Raw genomic sequence first — 19799 nt, forward strand, 5'->3', positions numbered from 1 at the left:
GACAGCGCACGCCCTTTCTCGTGCTTTTTCAAACGACCCAAAGGACATCCATCTGGCAGACTCATCAGAGTCACAGGCCTGCCTGCACGCCCCTCTTCCCCCTCCACCTTCCCCCCCCCTCCTCCTCGCTATTTTTGCCCCAGAAATCCCGCGACAGCGCCGGGCGCGATCGAATTAATCTCATCCATGCGGAGAGAGGCAGAGGCAGAGGCCGCTCTGCAATTCGCCTGGACTTGCTTTTGCGAGTTCCCAAAACCGAGCCCGGGTGCAGTTCTTCATGCGCTGTTGCAGCCTGCTGCAGACCTTCTGCCTTCGACCATTTGCAAGGACGCCGTGCGGCCGTGGTAGGTAGCTCGGAGCTGGCGGCCCTATTTCATCTTTCACCCACCATCCACCATCCACCATCCACTACCCACCATCCACCCCATCCACCCCATCCACCCTCCATCCATCCCACGCCATCGCAGCGCAGCGCCTCACAACACACCCGGAACCCAGCGAAACACCCCTCGCCCCTCGCCCCCCCCCCCCCCCCCCCCCCTTCTGGAACCCCTCGAGCCTAGTCCGCTTATCTTTCGCCTCCCACCCACCAATCATAAAACTCCATCGTCCCCAATTTAGGAAAACTGGGGAGTGGAGATCTTCGATCATGGATTACAGGCGCGCCTCTCTGGTGGTGAGCCCACAGCAGCAGGCGAGCATAAATTCCCATATCTACTCCAGCTTCGCCGGCGCTGGTCCTCCTCGCAACACCAATGGAATTTTGTCTGATTCGACCACAATGTGGTGGGACGAGGAACGCATCGAGGAGACCGTCAATCGCCACTTTGTGTTATCTAGGTTGCGACCCGATGAGCAGGTGCGGCTCGATGAGCCGCTGGGGTTTGGTGGTGGGCTGACCGATGACACGTACATGGAATGGATTGAACAGAAGGCCAAGCGGATATTCCTGATCTTGGTGGACCTTGGGGTGCCGGATCAGATCTTTGGAGTTATCGACGATTCTTGGGACGATGATGATCTTCCCGTGCCCTTGGACCAGGTCGAGCGACTCCAGTTGACGTACGACAAGGATGAGAAGCTGGAGAAGAAGTTCTTCCACCGGCAGTTTGCCTACCTGTTGAGGAACGTTCAGAAGGGAGAGCTGGTGTATTACGACGATGAAGAAGTCGTACCTCTTGAACTGGCTGAGAAACGCCCTGTCGGGGCTGTCGCAGGTCTTGTACCAAGCAACCTTGATAAGGTCCATCGTCCCGGAAAACCGGATGACTTACTGCTTCGTCGACGGATACCTTTAGGCACTGCACCAGGACGCATGCCACAGGAAGAACTTCTCTCTGGAGTCGAGGCCATGAAAGCCCTTGAACATGTACACTTGACTTGTCTTTGGGGTTCTTACATCCAAGGGGGCTGCGGGTACCTTCTCCTCACACCTGTGAACGATAGTACCCTGAAACATTTCCTGGCTGTAACTGCTCCATCCATAAAGATACTTCCTAAGCAAGACCGCCGAGTCCTACTCCTGAACTGGCTTCATTGTTTAGCGGACGCTCTCGCTACCTTGCATGCTCAAGGGATCACTCACCGAAATATCAAACCTTCCAATATGATGCTCGACATCGACAATCACATCTTCTTCGGCGATTCTGGCATCTTCCCAGTAGCAAATTTCCACGGAGAGAGGCGGACATTCGATAAGGAAATGTATGACTATTCTGCTCCAGAGGCGGCACCACGGATGCCAGCACCGCCGCCCATTTCACTTCCAGTTTCGAGGCCTACCACATCCCGACGGTCAACAGGACCTAGCACCGGGACGATCGTCCACTCAAGTGCTCATTCTTTCGTGGTCTCGAACGAAACTTCCTCGATCTACACGTCCTCCAGTGGCTCCCAATCTCAATCTCCTCCAAAATCATCTCACGGACACAAACCCCACGATCCTCAAAAGGCTGATATATTTTCTCTTGGCTGCATCTTCCTCGAGATCCTCACTTTCTTCCTCAAGCGAGCCTCTCGCAACTTCTCATCTCACCGCTCTTGCAAAAACAAGACTCCTGGTCGTGGCGGCGGTCTACCCGACTCTTCCTTCCACAAGAATCTAGGACAAGTGGCAAGCTGGATGAAGACCCTGATCAAAGATGCCAGCAAGAAAGAGGATAAGGTCTTCAGGGGCGTCAGTCACATCATCGGCCTAGTCGACAACATGATCAGTCCGAATCCTGAGGAACGCCCGAGTGCGAGGGAGGTACAGGAGAAGATGCACAACATCCTGTCTCAAATCTGCGGACTGAGTGTCGGGCAATCCGAAGACGGGGAGTTGAAACCCAGGATCCACTGTGAACCAGGCAGGACAGACCAAAACGAATGGAATGTCGGATTCGACCAACTGCGTCTAGCGTCCCAGCGAGCGGCGGCAGAGGCTTGCGCGAGTGTCAACCCCGTGACCGCGAATGGGGGGACTTTGGGCTTGACGGGAGGCGTGATCTATGGAGTCGAAAGAGTGCAATCGCTCTCGGTGGCTTCGAGTACCAGCTATACGGTGTCGAAAGAGAAGTCAAGGAGCTTTCCTGTGGGGGACGACAGAGCAAGTATCGCGACGAGTAAGAGTAGGAGTAGTGAGGGGAAGAGCAGGCCTGGTAGTGGGAGCAACACACCGCATGGGAAAGTGAAGCCAAAGGCCAAGGCGTGGCAGGCTCCTGTTTATGCTGGTAAGTTCCAACTTCTTAAGTTGAATTATTGGATGAGAGCTAATTTGGCAATGTACAGAATTGAGCTTTGGATAAGAAATTTTCCTTGATCTAGCTCTCTGAGAGGAGAAATCTGTCAAAGCCGGCAATACTCCTTTCAGCCGCTTACCTGTTCGGTTCGGGACGAGCCATTCGTCTTCACTACCTCATCGGAACCTACTCACCCCCCATGACCTTACGAATTATATGAAGCATAGCGAAGGAGAAAGGATAAATAGTATCTGTCTTTACTGCAAGCAAGCAAGTCCAGGTCGGTGTTTTGATACGCAAAGGAGTTAATGGTCTGTATGTACCCTTCCTTTTGAAAAGAATCCTTCACATCTTTTGTCTGCCTGGCGCCATGTACATTCTTCGTTGTCTATCGTTCACTTGATGCGAGTTAAGATATCCCCATCCCGATTTTTGTATTTAGAAAAGCAATGTAGTGGCGGAGTGCATTCTATCATCAATGATTGATCCTACTACTTCCTGATCTATGCTATGTATGAATAAACGCCAAGATGAAGTCGAAAATAGCTGTAAGGCGAATGATGAATCTGGGCAGAGACGCTTGCCATGCTCGCCCAACTATATAAATGCTTGCTCGACAGACAGATGCCAAATCAGTACCAACGTCCAATGTAAATGCTTTCCCAACACAAGTCAAATCCCTAACCAAAGCCATAACCAAAACCACAATCCAAGCCTTCAATACACACTCCCCTTAATACTCTTATCCAGCATCTCCTCCTCCCTCAAACTCTCCAACTCGGGCGAGAGTTCCAGCTCAGCCTCACTCCCAGCATCACTACCAACATCACTCTGATCGCCCAACGCATCCGCCAGCGCGCCCCTCCCCATCCCACTCTGCTCTCTAAACATCCCTTTCCCTTTCCCATTTCCATTCATCACCACTCCCCCATGCCCCGCCGCACTCCCACTCCCTTTCCCCATCGCACTCCCCACCAACTTCCCCTTCGCCAACCTCTTCCGCGCATCCTCTTCCGCGCTAAACTCCGTGTCGCTCCCCGCTTGACTCGTATTCCCACTCGCGCTGCCGCCGAAATCCCGCCCCGCCGTCTTCACCAACAGCAGATTGTCGTTCCTCGGGGACTTGACCCGACTTCGCAGTCGATCCTCCACGGAGATAAAACTCGGCGTGCCGTCGGGACTCGAGACCACCTCGTCGAGACTGCGCTGCACATCGACGGTTGGGCCGAGTCTGCCTCGTGGGTCGTCTTCCTCCTCGTCGGAGGAGGATTGCCAGCGCCTGGCCGTGGGACGGCGGAAAGGGAGGGGGTTTGAGGGGGGCTCGGAGGTTATGGGTGAGGATGTGGTGGAGGGCTTCCCGTTGAGTTGCATGGCGTGCATGCTGTTCTCTTTCCTGTAGGCGTGTTTTCCGTGATCGCAGCCGTTTGGGCAACCTCCCCATTTCTTCCGTACTGGAACGGGGGACGTTGTGCCCGCGTTGCTGGAACTGCCCTCGCCTGCTCCACCTAGCAGCTTCTTTTCTTTCTCTCTGTCTTTTTCTGAAACGGCCGTAGCAGTAGTTGGGGACGAGGGATTGGCTTTCTCTTTCGCTGCTGCTGCGGCCAGACGTTCGCGTTTGAGTTCAGACCAGGTGCGAAGGTTGTTTTCCAGGATGTATTTCCCACTGTCTTCTTTCTTGCGCATGATGAGGAATTCGCAGTGGTTTACATTGCGCAGGTCCTCGAAGTACTCGACGGAGAAGTGGTACCATTTCATGAGGAAGACGCGGCTCATGAGGCCATGGGTGACTGCCCAATATCAGCTTCCATCCTACTTCATAAAAGGGGCCAGAATCGGGAATTGGAGAAATGGAAACGAACCAAGAACACAAACACTTGCACAATCATCCTCCCCGAACTGCCGCCACAGACTCTCATTAAACCCGCTAATCCGATCATACGCATCCGCCGCGCTCTCCCCATTCGGGATCCTGTAGAAGAAATGTCCATAATCCGCCCTCTCCTGCCACATGCGCTCCATCTCCGCACTGCATGGCTGGAAATTGCCGAAATCCTGCTCCCGCAAACGCGGTTCTTCGTATACCTTAATCGAGTGTCGAGGGAAGGGGGTAGGTGAGGGCTCGTCTGAGGTTAACGTCTTCAGGATGCCCTCTGTTGTTTCCCGCGTGCGGCGGTAGGGGGAGGTGAAGAAGTGGAGGGTGTCGTCTGCGCGTAACAGGTCGCGGAGGCGCCGTCCGGCATCGTAGGCCTGCAGCCAGCCTTCTGGTGTCAGTTTAACGCGGTGGTCGGGGATCGTTTGGTGGATGTCGCGGTTTTCTTGGGGTTGTTAGTTATGGAAGGCATTGTGCAGGTTTGGGCGAGACAGCCGAGAGGAAGGTTACACTTGTCTTCCTCGAGATGTAGAGTGGGGGAACACAGAAAAGGAAGGAGACTCACTGTTGCCCTCTGACTGAGCGTGTCTGATCAGTATAATCATGCGTGGTTTCCCCATCTCCGGCTTCTATAACAACTTGTTCTCTCCGACTTTGAGGGTTGCCACTTGGTATATAACTAGATATATATGTAACGTCGGTAAGGACAGACGGTTGAAGGGATTTGTGATCTGATATCTATGCTTGAGAAGAATTTTTAGATGTATGCGCCACTAGGATGGAACGAACGGTGACGATGTGTTGGATTTTATGAAACGCTGCCCTGTTCGTCTTATCGATAGAGAATCGTTCGATTGCGATATCGCCCCAATATTTGGCTTACTTTGGTTACCGTATTAAATTTTGATAAGGCTGGAAGAGCCTCGGATGGAAAAGAATGCTTTCTCATCAATCAACACCTTCGCACCACCGCCACCTCACTCAATAGTTTTGTGTTCCTGGATTTGGAATTACATGCCACTAGGTACCTGCCACCCACCCAATTTGCGAGTCAGGAATTAGACGCAACGTCTAATCAACCTTCACGGATCGAGTCAGCAAGAAGGGCATACCGTGAATCAGTCAACGACATCCCACAGTTGACTACACAACACCCTCACGATGTCAGAACAAATCCCCGAAAGTATCCCCACCTCCGCGGACCCCCGCTCCAAGCGCCCGACCAAAAAGCGCGCTCTCTCCCCGAAATCGCAAACCGCCGCGCAACTCGACGCCCTGTTCGCCAAACCGGACCAAGAAATCAGGATCCCGTCCACCAGCAGCGCCCTCTCCCATACCCCCGGTTCCGCACCCCCAGAAATCGTACAGAATGTACAGGGGAGCAGCGCTGGGGCGGGAAGCGGGGAGTTTCATGTCTATAAGGCGAGTAGGAGGAGGGAGTATGAGAGGTTGAGAGGCATGGAGGAGGAGGTTAGGAATGAGGAGGATGGGGAGAAGTGGGAGCGGGAGAGGAGGGAGAGAGAGGAGAGAGATCGGGAGAAGACGAGGAAGAATAGGGAGAAGAGGGAGAGGTTGAAGAACAAAGGAAAGAAGGGGAAGGGTGGGAAGGAGGGGGGTGAGGTGCAGCAGGCAAAGGGAGGGAAGTTTAAGGCGAGGGTTGATGTTGGAAAACGGCCTGAGGGTTTGGGTGGTGAGGGGCCCGAGGACGGGGAGGGAATGGCTGGTGTAGTGAGTGAGGAGGCTGGGATTGTGATTCACGATGATGATTGAGGACCTTGACGTTATGACTTGGAAAGGAGCTCGACGATTTTGAAACCATCTAAGGAGGGTTAAGGAGAACAAGCAGACGACACTGGCATGAAATTCTCACATGCATTGGCCTTGAGCTCTATGCTATGATACAAGGGTATGCTCACCGCATTATCATCGCTTTTTAATACACTGACTTTTCATGACAAGACTATCTATTCCTCCCCAGTGCCGGGAGCACCGCCGCCTCCAGCTTGTCTTGCAGCCTTTGCACTACAGATATCGTCTACTCTCAGAAGCAGGCAGGCGGACTGTATCATATATTAGTACCATGGAAACAAAGGCAATGCTCAGAACATACCTCAATTGCGGTCTTGATACTTTGCAATTTGACTGCCTCCGGCTCCCAAACACCATATTCCTTCATGTCCACAAGCTTTCCAGTGTCACCATCAATACCCCAGGTGCTTCCACCTTCTGCGTGCTTGGCTCTCAGGGCAGTGAGAACTCTGACAGGGCTGGCACCGGCATTCTGGATAAGAGTTCTCGGGATGACTTCCATAGCCTCAGCAACAGCCTTGTATGGCCACTGCTGAACACCCTCAATGCTCTTTGCCAACTGCCCTAATCTGACAGCAACAGCCATTTCCGTAGCTCCACCGCCCGGTGAAAGCCTTGGGTGGAACATGACGTTCCTCGCAACAGCCATAGCATCCGCCAAATTTCGGTCAATCTCGTTCAAGATGTCTTTTGATGGACCTCTCAGGAGAATAGTGCATGCCTTGGGAGATTTGCACTTGGTCAGGAAAGTGAAGTACTCGTCACCAATCTTCTCGATTTCGAAAAGTCCGCATTGGGTTCCTACATCTGCTTCTGTGAGGTCGTCGACTCGGTTTACAACGGTGGCACCGACGGCACGGGCTATTCTGTTGTTGTCTGTCTTGCGGACTCGGCGTAGGGCAGTAATGTTGCCCTTCATCAGGTAATGTTGGGCGAGATCTTGGGGTTATCAGCAAAGAACGGTCCGTAGGGCTTTCAAGCATACCAGAGACTCCCTTCTCAGTGATGACCAAATCCGGCTTGACAGCCAGAATAGCATCACACATAAGCTTAACCTGCTCCTCCTCAATCTGTAAAATCTTATTCCAGTCCTCCTCCTTGCTGATCTCAATATTCGTCTGAGATTCTCCCTTCTTGTACTCCAGCGTGCAATCTAACAGCACAATTCTAGGATTTTCTATCCGTCTTCTCATCTTAGGATGTGTAATATCCTTGTTGAGCATAACACCGTCCAAAACTCTGCTGTCTTCAATCTCACCACCTGGGACCTTCTCAACTCTTGCGTAACGCTTGATATCGACTTCCTTCTTGCCACCACCGATGTCGAATGTTACAGTTCGTACAGCTTTGAGAGCGAGATTGCACATCAGTTCTGACCATCTCGAGACGAACTTCGTGCCGATGGAGGAGGATATCAGCTGGTACATGGCTTGGTCGTCGTCGATGTCGACAGGGAGGGAGATCTCGTCGATAATCTCGAGGGCATCTTTAAGGGCGTGCTTGAAGGCGGAGATGATCACAACAGGGTGGATGTTTCGCTCTAATTGTGGCAGCGCTTGCGCAAGTATCTCACCAGCTGTACGCCGTCAGTCGAAGCTTCATACACGTAGAGAGTGTCATACCAAGAATGATGACTGTCGTAGTTCCATCTCCAACTTCCTCGTCTTGTGTTCTGCTGAGCTCGATCATGCTCTTTGCGGCCGGATGCGAGACTTCGATTTCTCGAAGGATGGCATGACCGTCATTTGTCAACACGATGCCTCCCATAGGATCTAGCAGCATCTTCAGCATAGCCTTCGGTCCTAAACATGATCGGATGATGTCTGCGACGCTGTTGGAAGTCAGTATGATATGCCTTCCATGCGTTTCTAAGCTCGGAGGGGTTGTTGATGAAGCTCACGTTTTTGCTGCTGTGATGTTGGAGAGCTGAGCTTTTCTTCCGGTTTGTCTCTCACCACTCTGGGTGTCTGCCAGGAACTCGTCAGTATCATAAAGGCAGAGGACGAGCTTCAAAAGTTCGATTGGAGGCAGCTGTTGTTCGGGACGTACTCATAACCAGCACCGGGGCCTGCATCTTTGAGAACGCTGTACGGAGATCACTGGGAACGTGTTGCAAGATTCTTTCAGGATGAGAGAAACTGGTCGAGCTTAAAATGGATCTTTTCGTATCTTGGTGGTAGATTTAGAGCTCTTCTTTGTTCTCATGCAAAGCGCGTGGAATTTCTTGAGACTCGCGTCGGCCGTGCAGGGGTCAAAATTTTGCCTTGCGAAGCTTAGTCGCCTGATCAAGAAGCCAAAGCATCACTGACTTCAATAGTGGCTCGACAATCAACAATAAAGGATATCCGCTCTTTTTAAGGCCCAGCTCGTTAAAAGGTTCCTACCTTAATGAATTTTTCTATTTTTTTTATTAAAAAAAAAGATAGTTTCCATCGGAAACGTTCTTGAGGGGGGGCACAGCTGGCAGAACTCGGGGACGAGTGAGCTAAGCAGCTCACTTTTAGGTCTGAAGCAGCAGTCGTCCATGCACTTGGTGGTATATTTTATACATACATGCATTACAATATTGCAGTTGACGCCAGCGCCAAAAATCTGCTTCTATATCAAACTTTCCTTCTCTCCCGGTGCACTCCGACCTTGAAATGTCTTCATGCCGGCATCAACACCACACATTCCCCTCAAAATTGCTTGCACGCCCACGGGGAAGACATTCATCCAGTCAATCCATCTAGCATACAGTGGCATTGCCAAGACAGCGCTGCTACCAGAATCTATAGCCGCAATGACCTCTTTGGCAACATCAACCGGCTCAAGGACAGGAGCAAAGAAGGAGTTCGGAGTCTGGACGCCATTAAATAATGGGGTACTGAGTTGGCCTGGAGACACAAGTATCGTTTTGATCTCTGGTGTTGACTTCAATTCTGCAGCGAGAGATTTGTGGAGTGCTGTGATACCCGCTTTGGCAGCAGCATAGTCTGTGAGTTGTGCAGCACCAGTTTGGCCAATAACACTGGAGATCGTGACAATCGTGCCCTGCCCAGAGCGGATCATGCCGGGGAGGAAAGTCTTGGTAGTGTAAAAGTGGGACAGGAGGTTGACTCGGAAGTTGCGGTCGATTTCATCTAACGAAAGGTCCATGAGGGGCTTGCCGTTGACAATGGCAGCATTATTGATTAGAATTGTCGGGGTTCCAAGCTGAAGATTGTTAGCTTAATTCCATGAGAAGGGGAATGAGACGTACGTCTCTTTCGATCTCAATTGCTACCTTCGCAACTTGGTCCTTGTTTCCCACGTCGCACTTGTAGACTGAGACCCCCCGGGCCTCTCCAGATTCGAGATCTTTAACATCCAATACCGCAACTGTAGCTCCCCGCATACCATAGACCTCTGCAATCAAGAGTCCCAACCCACTTGCACCTCCAGTAATGACGATTACTTCATCTGAGAAGTCCACCTTCCGTGGCTTCGAGAACGCAATCTGTTTATTGAGGACGTCGAGGAAGTACCAGGCGGTAAGGAGAGAGGCATATCCGATGGCGATTTGGATGGCAGGATGGCTCCATTTCATAGCCTGCGCTCGCATGCAAAGTGGCACCATCCATCCTACGAACGGATGGAGGAAGGTGACATTGAGGACTTTGAGGAGCAGGTCGACGGAGAGGGGCTTGGCCCAGGAGAGCTCGCGGCTTCTGGGTTGGTAATTCATTATTATTCCGGTAACGATAATTATTGGCGAAGACTTGCGACGTTTAAATTAAATGAAGGAGAAAGGAAGAAGTTTCTAGAGAAGTGGCATTTTTTGCGGATGGGCTCAAACTTGAGACGAAAGAGCTCCTCACAACGGGGGTTGGTTTGTTTCAAGGGAGGCGCTTCGCGACCGAGGGACGTGCATTCAGCCTCATACTAGAAATCTCTGAGTGACGTCCTAAGAACTGTATTGACCGTCACCAAACCTTAAACAATAACTCCGATCTCGTTCTTAACCTGACTTTCACTTTCATCGTCTTGCACGGAGCTTTGCTATCCTGTCTGTTTCGGCTGGGGCATATATGAATCTCGTCTCGTCACCTTGGCCAATTTCCCCTTTGGGTCTCGCACTTGGGCATCGTTCTTTATCGGCTCACCGAGCAGTTTGCCATCGAAACCGTTCTTTTATTGTTATTATAGAATGTTCTTTGTGAATCGGGTACCTCCGCTGTACTGCATCTTACCTATTCTGATGCAGCGCGCCGGGGGCCATCTCAAGTGAGATTCTTGCCAGAGTCATTATGGCTCTTCATCCATCTCACAAGAATTCAAAGTCATTTAAAGCTTTCACCCATCTTTAGTAGAGGTTTTCAACATTAATATGCACTCCTTCTCACTTGGTAGGTAAAATAACAGTATTCCGGCGAGGCTCCAAGCGCTGTCAGCCAGGTCGTCACCCCACTCAACCCCTGGAACGATGTCTGTCCCATTTCAGGACCTCTCCATGCGCAAGCATCCCTTCAACTCGAGGTACTATTTGGTCTTACCCAATTCCTCCCCGCCACAAAATATTCTGATTTTGAGGTCGTCGCGGCAAGAAAGATGAGCCTCGACATATCTTCCAGAGATTCTACTGCGTTAAGAGCACCAATACGATACCGGCTTGAATTGCTTTGGCTGCTTTGGTAGTGGGCGCATCACTTGCATGTAGGTGATGTCTATCTTCACCCAGTTGTGCTCTCTCACGCCTTTCTATTTACTGACAAATGAATCAGTCTCCTTCGCTAAGGAATGCAGCATTCAAGATCTTCCTAATTTGGCTTCTAGGCAATGGACTGTAAACATGACCTGGATGCAATTCTATTAGATTGCACTACTCTCGTTGACGGTAATATTATCATTGGAATGAATTTCTCAGGAAATTTCAACCCGAATGGGATAACTAACATGACTTGTGAGTTCTATTTTCCTCGGAGGATTATGCCCACTTTTGTACCGGTTCCAGGGTTTGTTACAATTTCCAACAGCTCCAGGAGCTTTCAACTCCCAAGAATACTTGAAAGAAGTATGCTGACTCCGATTTGCTTTGCGACAGGTATTTGTGGACAATCGCCCAGAAAGGTGACTATGCGTGGGAATACCTGACATCCGTTGAAATGCATGACCTTAGATACCTTGGGTCGAATAGACTTCTATGATGTTCCTGCTCTGGAATCCTTATCAATGCCAGAATTGAGACAAACCGGCTATATGTACTGCGTGGACGTACCGGGGGACCAGTCTCAATTTTCCATCACTCTTGAATGCTTCCGTTATTGAGTTGTCCGGAATTATTGCCAGGTACTTGCCTAGACTTTCTGCTTAGATTCATACTAATTGCTGATAGCTTGAACTTTCCGCTCCTTGTGGGTGTAGATTCCAGTTTTTCAATTGCCGATTCGTACGAGATCACCGAGGCGTACAACCACACAACCACAAAAGTGTACTTCTTGTCTCGGCTCGATATAGACGGATCTCCCTTCGCTGCGGAATGCTACCGGAGTGTCTAGCAAAGGGAATTTTTTCGAGGTCGGTGTTCCTCGCAATCCTAGCGAATGCTATTCCGTGCTGACCATCGTGAAAGAATTTCCATGCCTATGCTCACCGCGTCCAAACCAGGTTATATATCTTTGCGTAGCTTTGAGATATCGAGTACGGGTAGTGCCGCCTATCCGAGTCTTCCGAGACTTCAGTTCGTGGACCAGGTTACTCTATTGGCGGTTTCTCCCGGTATTGTACCTTCCGAAGCTCTCTATGATTTCAGCTAACGACTGTTCAGGCTTAATTTCTCATCCCTCCTTACCGTATCAGGAGATTTTGACCTGTCTGCTTGGACATCTATAACTATTAACCTTAGCGCTTTAGAAAGCGTCGACACAATCAGTCTGCAGGGTGCAATAGCTAGGTGGGTGTTGCTGCCTCACTCCTTTCTTTCGAAAACGTCGTTCAGCAGTAATATCAATACAATGCCGCATTTTCCTCCCTCACCCATGTCAGAGAGATAGAGATTGCCAGTAATGTCGAGAAAACAAACTGTGTTCCGGCATCGACAGCATATAATCGTTCCCATCCCGGCGTTGTAGGCGGAGATTTCTCATGCTATGGGGTGGCTAAAAAGGGCTTGGCAACCTAAAAGACTCTGTCCAAAGGAACGAAGGTCGGGTTTGGGATTGGCGTTGGCCTTCCCACGGTCATCAATGCCACCATTCTCTTTTGGCTGTTTGAGAGACTCAAGTCTAAGAAAGAACAGGCTGCGCGAGTGAAGAATAGTGCAGCTGAGGTGGAATTGGAAAGTAGGCAGGCAGCCTGAGGGGAGATGGCGAACATCCTCCTGATTTTAACTTGTTGGCTGGAACGGAGGTAGGGAGCATTCATAGTGAAGCAACGGCTGTACAGGCACCGGAAATAGGGGAGCATTTGCCCGCGTATACACCTCGCGGGGCGACCTAACAAGACTTCCATTACTTCATTATAATGTTCCACTATGCAAGAACATTGCCCATTTGAGAGGTGCTCTACCAGTTAGTTCCGGAATCAATGCTGGCAGCAATCACGACCTCAACAGATGAATACCTTCTTCAAGTCAACGCCATCTCGAAAAACACATGTCACTACTGTTATACACGTGCATTCGTGGAACCTTAAATCGAGCAGGTCGCGTCGCTCCACCTCGATACGCGTACCGAGGCACGCCCTATTCGAATGCCTCAGTTTTGGCTCTGCCGCTCAATGCTTGCAGCACATCACCCAATCGACATCGCTCATTCTTCAAGCTTTCCACAACAATGCTTGCAATACCGACTCCCTGCATAAGCCACGTCTAACGGCAAAGCTTAATAGGACCGGGTGCAAGCGGGCAACCCCAGCATTCTCATGACGCTTGCGTTTGCCCGTCTTACGCCAATGACAAGGCTATGAACCCCGCCTCACGAGGATATCGCTCATCATTCCACAGAAAAATCAACTGAAGGATTCAGTATGCGTTTCTATACTCGTTCAACACCGCCTTCACCGTACCGTGATACTGTATCGCCAGTAGCAAAAACATTCCCTTTACGACTTCCGCAACTATCCGATATTGTCTTCTGAGGGGTTTCGTCTGACGTAGACCAACAGTTCTGCCCAAGCTGAGCCTCAAACCACTCTTTATCCTCGAAGCCGAACGTGCCGGGAGGTCGGAGGGCCTCGATACAAGCTCCTTCCAGCCGTTCCTTCCCGCACAAGGAGCCTTCCCAAGACCTCCGCTTTCATTTCCCAGACTCTCCAGTAGATTGAACGTCTCCAAGTTTCAGACGCGGGTGGGCATCAGGAACAATGAGCACCACGGCTCCCCCAACACCTGGTCCTAAGCCCCCCGTCACCTTCAGCTCGCCCGAGAGTGCAAATACCGTCACCCTCTCAACCACGGCAGTTGGTCCCTCGAGCTCCACCTTCATCACGAGCACCATCTCCTCCGCAGCGGCAATCTCAACCCACACCCCCTACTCTCAACCACAGCCCGACCCCTACCATCTTAATGCCGCCAACTATATCGTAGTACCAGTCATCGGTATGGTCGCTATACTGCTAGCAGGAAGCTGGTACTTCATTCGACGGAGGAGGTTGATACTAAAGCAGAAGAGAATTGCGAAAGAGGAGAGCGCGATGACGATTGCGGAGAAGGAGGTGAGCAGGCAGCGGAGGAGAGATAAGATGAGGAACCAGGGGAATAATGATGATGCTGCGATGAGGGGAACCACATAAGGCTGGGGGTGGGCCAACTGTCATAATGATATGATGGATAGGATGGATATATTGGATAGGAACCTTATACTGTTGGACAGAATACAGAGATAATCGGGATTTTATAATGGAGTACAGTAGGGGTTTGGCGATATTTGAAGGATTTTGGAATGAGCAGATGGAATGATACAGCCATATTTGCAGCTCGAAATTCAAAGAACAACGTTTTTTGGGGGGGCTAAGGGGGTCCCACTTACCCCGGCATTAGCAGGAAAGCTTTACTTAAAGGGTTAACTCTTATTGCGCAGTCTCATCCGGAGTCGGCTCCTTGGCGTAGAATCCTAAAGCCATCTTGATGAAGAAAGTGAAAGTGATGTTGATTGTGGAGAAGTTGCGAGACGAGTGATAAGCTTAACTCTATCCGGAGCACTAGGTAGTTCTCAGTACGCTACCGTTTCAGATACATGCCAAGTTGCAATTGCTTTTTCTATCTACATATTTTACACTGAGGGTTCAAGCGATCACAATCTCGCAGTAACCGAAAGATGGGGAACAATTTGCAAACACGATTTCAGGTACGGGAAGTTCAACCGTGGTAGGTATCATTGGAGGTGGCAAGTGCCGTATGATCTGCAACCTAGAGTGGATATCGACAAGATAGCAAGGGCCACGATTTCGATCGAGAAGGGTCAAGTCTTTACTGAGGCCCAGAATTTGCAGATGGCGGAACCACGCTGTTTAAGCTTCACCTCAGCCCTGTGATGCGTTTGCCTCCTTCCAGGTCATGGAATGGAACTTCCCGATATATCCCTCCCCAGCACTACTATCAAACCTCCCAGGCATATCAACAGCGTCGAACATCATCATTTCCAATATCTCCCGCTGTATTATCATCTCGCGGTGTTGCGGATGAGCGAAGTTCGGGTTCAAGTGTCTCAGGGATGCGAGTGCGAGCCTCGCTAAGCCTCGCACTCGTATCCGCTTTACTGAAGTTTCAACGTGATTCGCTCTGCTCAATCAAGTTATCTTTCCTTTCCAACAAGTTCCAAAACTGTGACGAATTAGTGTTCATCATGTAGGATCAAGCTGAGGAAGGTAGGCAGCGATGGCGTCGCCGTCAAGCAATCCGAGAGAAGCGAGGATTCTCTCAGGAGCCTTAAATATAGCTCGGATAGGGATGTGACGCAAGCTGCTGCATCTCGTATTTTTGTTGTTGAACTAGGAGGTTTAGAAGACGGCTGACGATTGGTGATATAAGTCTTGGGTTGAGCCCGCTGAGGTTCATATTCAACTCAGCTCTGTGCAACCACTTGCCTTCAACACACTCCCAGATTGCAGTGCCACGCTATCCGAACTGCTTCTTCTTTTCTTTGCCAATTGTCTTCTCGATTATCGAATATGGAAGTCGTTTCTCGCGCTCTGTTAATGACACGCGAAGACAAGTCTTTCTGGGAGAAATATAAGTGGTAAGGAAGCAAAATACGTTTCCCACCACGTAGTCTCTAAAGTCAGATCAGGTTAATTATTGGGGGAGCGATTGCAATTCCCATTCAACTGGTTGCGGGATTTTTCTAGTGAGCTGCGTTCCTTCCCTGACAATTCCCGTCACACCAATTTCAAAGAGAATACATGCTGACTGCAAATTTAGTCTACGGTACCGCAAGAAGAAGAAGGCTGCCAAGATCATGAGGAGCGATGAAGAGGGTCAGGTACTGGGACGCAGATAGAGAGAAGGTATATTGACGGCTCCGCGTTTTCCCGCAAGGCAAATCGTAGCAGGAAGCCCTCGCAATCCAGGATGGGCCATTGGGAACTTCGGATAGGAGAGGAGGCTCCTCGTATGCCAGAGTTATAAACGAATGAATTGAGAGCTACAGTCTCCACTGCACTACACAAGAAACAAACTCCTATGCATCTAACATTACACCTTAGTTTGGTACCCTGCTCAACTCCCAAGCAGAAGTGGTAATAAGGAGCGTCATCAGGTCTTGTATGGCGGCATTGTGCAAGCATCTTCTTTGAGGAAAGATATCTGATCGTGATGTTCTCAATGTGCCGGCAGATGGGTTCTTTTATACCATTTCCGACGTTCAGGAATACGCGCACATCGTAGCAACCCTATAGCCATCGGTTCCAGTGGGAGAAATCGGTTGACCGTATCTGGATTCACAGAGCCAGTAAAACGACCTCGAAACCCCTCCCATGCAGCACCGAGAAGCCTCTGGCATGGATGTTGACGGAAATGGCTCCATCAAAGCAAAACCCACTCTTGCACCTCCACGTCTTGCCGCCTGTTTTTCTTCATCATTGGCTTGATCATCTAACCGACAGTCTCTATCTGGATGGCATATGCGCCAGGCGCCGGGAGGTCTATATGGAAGGCCTTCGCTGGCAGGTAGCGAAAGTGGCCGTCTCAGGTACAACTCCAACGTTCGAGTTCCAACAACCAACCCCAAAAAATTTAAGTGCCTGTGAGCCTTCCATTGGCTAAAAGACCGAAACACCAACATTGTCTATAGATAGTAAACGGCCCAAGATATGGGATTCCGTGAAGTTATAAATGGTAATACAGACGACCACAGCGTATCAATTGCGTAGCCGCGCATGATCTTTCCCGATAATTCCCAGGTGACCTTCATTTCCAGTTCGCAGATCAACTCTAGAATGTGAAACTCCTTTTGTCTCAGGTCATGAAAACCCAAGCAGGAAACTGTAGGCTGACAAGGGGAGCAGTCTCCAATGTGTCGACTGACGACGTACGGTCAAATTGATGCGGAAGCAAAGTGCTGAGACTGTCCAATCGCCTTGCATCTTCCCACTAGTAGTATTGCCTACGATCTCGAGTACACTTCCGGAAATAGCTGACACACTTGTGCTGGTAGCCGCCGCCTGGATCCCAACTATTCTTGATGTCTCGGTGGCGTGACATGTCCCTTTCTGTGCACAAATTGGGGGGAAGCATACACATCGTGGAATGCCTTTAATTGCGAAGTCATCGAGCTTAACATCCGGTTGAGCTCTTCCTTTAGCTCATCATGAGTTGCCAGTCCACTTAACGCCTTCTGAGACGGTGGAGATGGCAGCTCGGGTATGTGAGAGAAGTCGCACAGTTGATTTGCAGAGTGGGTCAAGGATTCTTGAACAGTAGAGGGGAGAGGTCGTATTCCAGGATTCTTGGGATCAGTAGATATGACTGAGGCTGGAAACACTGTATCGGAGTCTGAGAAGTTGGAAGCTCTACCAATGTCATGTTTGGAATTTTCCTCGAGAAGGCCTGGGGCACCGTTGCACTCTTCCGTCAGGTAAGATTCATGCTCAGTGGTAGCCTCCGGCAATGGGGGTGCGTACAGAGAAGCGTGTTTTTCCAACTCAAAAGGGTGACCACTTGCTATCTGATCACTGGATGTGGAGCCTGTGACAGAATTCGCAGTCGACGGACGCGCAGAAGATGCTGCGACCTCATGCAAGCTCATGTCCAAGTCGATCAAAGACTCTCTGATAGATAGTCCATTTCGAGATGCCTGTCGCGAATGTATCAGGCTGCTTCTAGACGCGGTTCCAATAGGTCTTGTGGGATGATGGGTCAGAGGAGGGCGACCGTCAGAACCGCCTGTCGATATTTGGCGCGGTAAATCGTAGCTTGCTGGGAACTGTGAGATCGCAGGGTCTGCGGATACAGGCAGTTCCATCGCAGGAAACTTCCAATCTTGTGTGCGACGGTTATGATTTACGTCTACAGGATCGCTTAGAGCCGGGTGACTGAAATTGTGCAATGTGGGATTGTATTCGTCCACTGATACCTCTTGACTAACACCAAGTTTATTGGCTTTAATTGTTTCCATCTCAGGAAACTTCGAAAGTCCTGTGTTGAAGCCATGAGCGCCAATATCAATCATCGTATCTTTGATCGAGGTCTGAGAGTTCTCGTCACGGAGGGGTAAGTCTGAGGTAGGTGGTGGTAGAGGCCTGCCGTAGTGGTTTCTGCTGTTGTCATCATAAGTAGACAAGGTATTCGGATCGAAAATCTTTTCTAGTGGTGCTGGAAGCCGTTTTAGTGCCTCTGGGGGTGGTCGTCGTCTTGATGGGTTTTGAGCTTTTGGGCGTGAAGTCTCTTCTGAGACAATATCTTGAAGTTCAACAGTTGTACCGTAAGCATCGTAAACATCTTGGGCAGTAGATTTCTTAGAGACTTCCTGATCGAAAGTTGCTGTTGTGCTAAAGTTCCATTCGTCATTGGCCATTGAAAGCGAGTCTCTGGCCAGTCCTTGAGCACCACCTGGCATGAAAAGTGACTCCCTACTTCCAACATGGTCTTCCCACATTTTGAAAGCACGGACAAGATAAGAGAGACTCAAGGTAGGATATCTCGAGTTGCTGTTCCAGATATATGGATGCTTTTGCACTTGATCAATTGTGGGTCGCAAACTTGGAAGTTCTTCTAGGCAATATGCGACGATACCTCTCAAATCTTCAGAATAGCTGCCTCCTTCAAGTCTTGGAAGAGGAATTTCTGAACGAGATCCGGCATGATCGTATGGAATTCCAGTATCAGCGTTTGGAGGAAACCCAGTAGCAATCTCGTATACCATGCATCCAAATGCCCAGATATCTACCTCTCTACCGTAACTTAGATTGGAATCGAATAACTCGGGTGCCATCCAATGAAGTGTGCCAGTAAATGTCGACCTCTTATCTAGCTTCGTCTCTAGAGTACCTGCAACTCCGAAGTCACAGAGCTGTACCCCTCCTAGCTCCGTAACGAGAACGTTTGCACCTGGAGCAAAATCAGTAAAACAAGAAAGCTCCACACTATTTATATGCTAGCTTACACTTGATATCTCTGTGCACAATCCCTGCATTATGCACCCATTTTATAGCTTCTGCAACCTCTCGAAGAATGGGTATAATCCACTTTTCTTGGAGGCCACCTGGGGCCGTGGGTTTCATCTATGCCACAATTAGCTCTGAAAAGGCTCTTATAAAGGATACTTACTAATGTGACAACACTCCCACCTCCACAATACTCAGTTATCATCCACATAGATTGACCCACTGGTAACGCATCAATGACATGGTTGATATTCCGCGCCTTATTCTCGCTTAGGATCTTCAAGGCACCGATTTCCTTTAGAAACTCGCTATATGAATCCGCATTACGAGGATTTGCTGTATCGCTTTGATCGATGTCGATTATCTTGACAGTAATAATATCTGCAGTGATCATGTCTTTCCTAAGGTAAGTTAGAGAGTTACAAAGCGAGACGAGATTTTCTAGGAGAACATAGACCCTTTATACACCCGACCGTAACTACCTTTTCCGATAAGCTCCATCAGGGCATACTTCGGGGGGTCCTTCCCAATCCTCCGCGCAGCATCAATGATGCTCGCCTGGATTTGTCGGGCATCTTCCACAGCCTTTGCCTTGGTTGAACTGACCTCTACAGGTCGTACCTGAAGCCGGCTCATTGCGACTAGGTTGGCCTTGAAAGCTGGAGCTCTTACTTTGAAATGGCTTCGATGAGGGTGTTTGTCTATTCATGTGATGTCTAGCTGTTCACACGTTTCCGCGCTAGACGGGTTCACAAGCCAAACGCCCACACCACTCAACCTAAATTTAGCCACGACAGCACTACAATTTCAAGAAACTAACACTGGAATCGGACTTTTGGGGG

At 49.9% G+C, this 19799-nt stretch overlaps 7 protein-coding genes across 7 annotated transcripts; 3 read left to right on the forward strand and 4 right to left on the reverse strand.

Moving 5' to 3' along the window:
* Window positions 1–649: 649 nt before the first annotated feature.
* K444DRAFT_646613 (kinase-like protein) lies at window positions 650–2786 on the forward strand (the record flags this gene model as incomplete). Its single annotated transcript, XM_024885218.1, has 2 exons — window positions 650–2711; window positions 2770–2786. 2 exons carry the CDS (start codon window positions 650–652, stop codon window positions 2784–2786), a joined length of 2079 nt encoding a protein of 692 aa, XP_024730579.1.
* A 651-nt stretch (window positions 2787–3437) lies between these two features.
* K444DRAFT_635131 (phosphoglycerate mutase-like protein) lies at window positions 3438–5210 on the reverse strand (the record flags this gene model as incomplete). Its single annotated transcript, XM_024883826.1, has 3 exons — window positions 3438–4507; window positions 4580–5035; window positions 5156–5210. 3 exons carry the CDS (start codon window positions 5208–5210, stop codon window positions 3438–3440), a joined length of 1581 nt encoding a protein of 526 aa, XP_024730580.1.
* Window positions 5211–5531: 321 nt separating this feature from the next.
* On the forward strand, window positions 5532–6496 carry K444DRAFT_618855 (uncharacterized protein). The gene has a single exon (XM_024881410.1). The coding sequence runs from the start codon at window positions 5752–5754 to the stop codon at window positions 6358–6360; it is 609 nt and encodes a 202-aa protein (XP_024730581.1). The 5' UTR covers window positions 5532–5751; the 3' UTR covers window positions 6361–6496.
* On the reverse strand, window positions 6284–8659 carry K444DRAFT_618858 (T-complex protein 1 gamma subunit). Its single transcript, XM_024881411.1, has 7 exons — window positions 8449–8659; window positions 8300–8366; window positions 8022–8230; window positions 7385–7975; window positions 6701–7338; window positions 6550–6650; window positions 6284–6496 (listed from the first exon to the last, which is right to left on the reverse strand). Exons 1-6 carry the CDS (start codon window positions 8450–8452, stop codon window positions 6555–6557), a joined length of 1605 nt encoding a protein of 534 aa, XP_024730582.1. The 5' UTR covers window positions 8453–8659; the 3' UTR covers window positions 6284–6496; window positions 6550–6554.
* A 195-nt stretch (window positions 8660–8854) lies between these two features.
* K444DRAFT_655877 (NAD(P)-binding protein) lies at window positions 8855–10238 on the reverse strand. The gene is made up of 2 exons (XM_024886044.1): window positions 9641–10238; window positions 8855–9594 (listed from the first exon to the last, which is right to left on the reverse strand). The coding sequence occupies exons 1-2, from the start codon at window positions 10103–10105 to the stop codon at window positions 8998–9000; spliced, it is 1062 nt and encodes a 353-aa protein (XP_024730583.1). The 5' UTR covers window positions 10106–10238; the 3' UTR covers window positions 8855–8997.
* A 3123-nt stretch (window positions 10239–13361) lies between these two features.
* On the forward strand, window positions 13362–14571 carry K444DRAFT_618861 (uncharacterized protein). Its single transcript, XM_024881412.1, has one exon. The coding sequence runs from the start codon at window positions 13720–13722 to the stop codon at window positions 14146–14148; it is 429 nt and encodes a 142-aa protein (XP_024730584.1). The 5' UTR covers window positions 13362–13719; the 3' UTR covers window positions 14149–14571.
* Window positions 14572–17027: 2456 nt separating this feature from the next.
* Window positions 17028–19593, reverse strand: K444DRAFT_540986 (kinase-like protein; the record flags this gene model as incomplete). Its single annotated transcript, XM_024875756.1, has 4 exons — window positions 17028–18901; window positions 18957–19074; window positions 19121–19358; window positions 19415–19593. The coding sequence occupies 4 exons, from the start codon at window positions 19591–19593 to the stop codon at window positions 17028–17030; spliced, it is 2409 nt and encodes an 802-aa protein (XP_024730585.1).
* Window positions 19594–19799: the final 206 nt, after the last annotated feature.

The sequence above is a fragment of the Hyaloscypha bicolor genome (genome assembly GCF_002865645.1).
Source record: "Hyaloscypha bicolor E unplaced genomic scaffold K444scaffold_141, whole genome shotgun sequence".
NCBI lineage: Eukaryota > Fungi > Ascomycota > Leotiomycetes > Helotiales > Hyaloscyphaceae > Hyaloscypha > Hyaloscypha bicolor.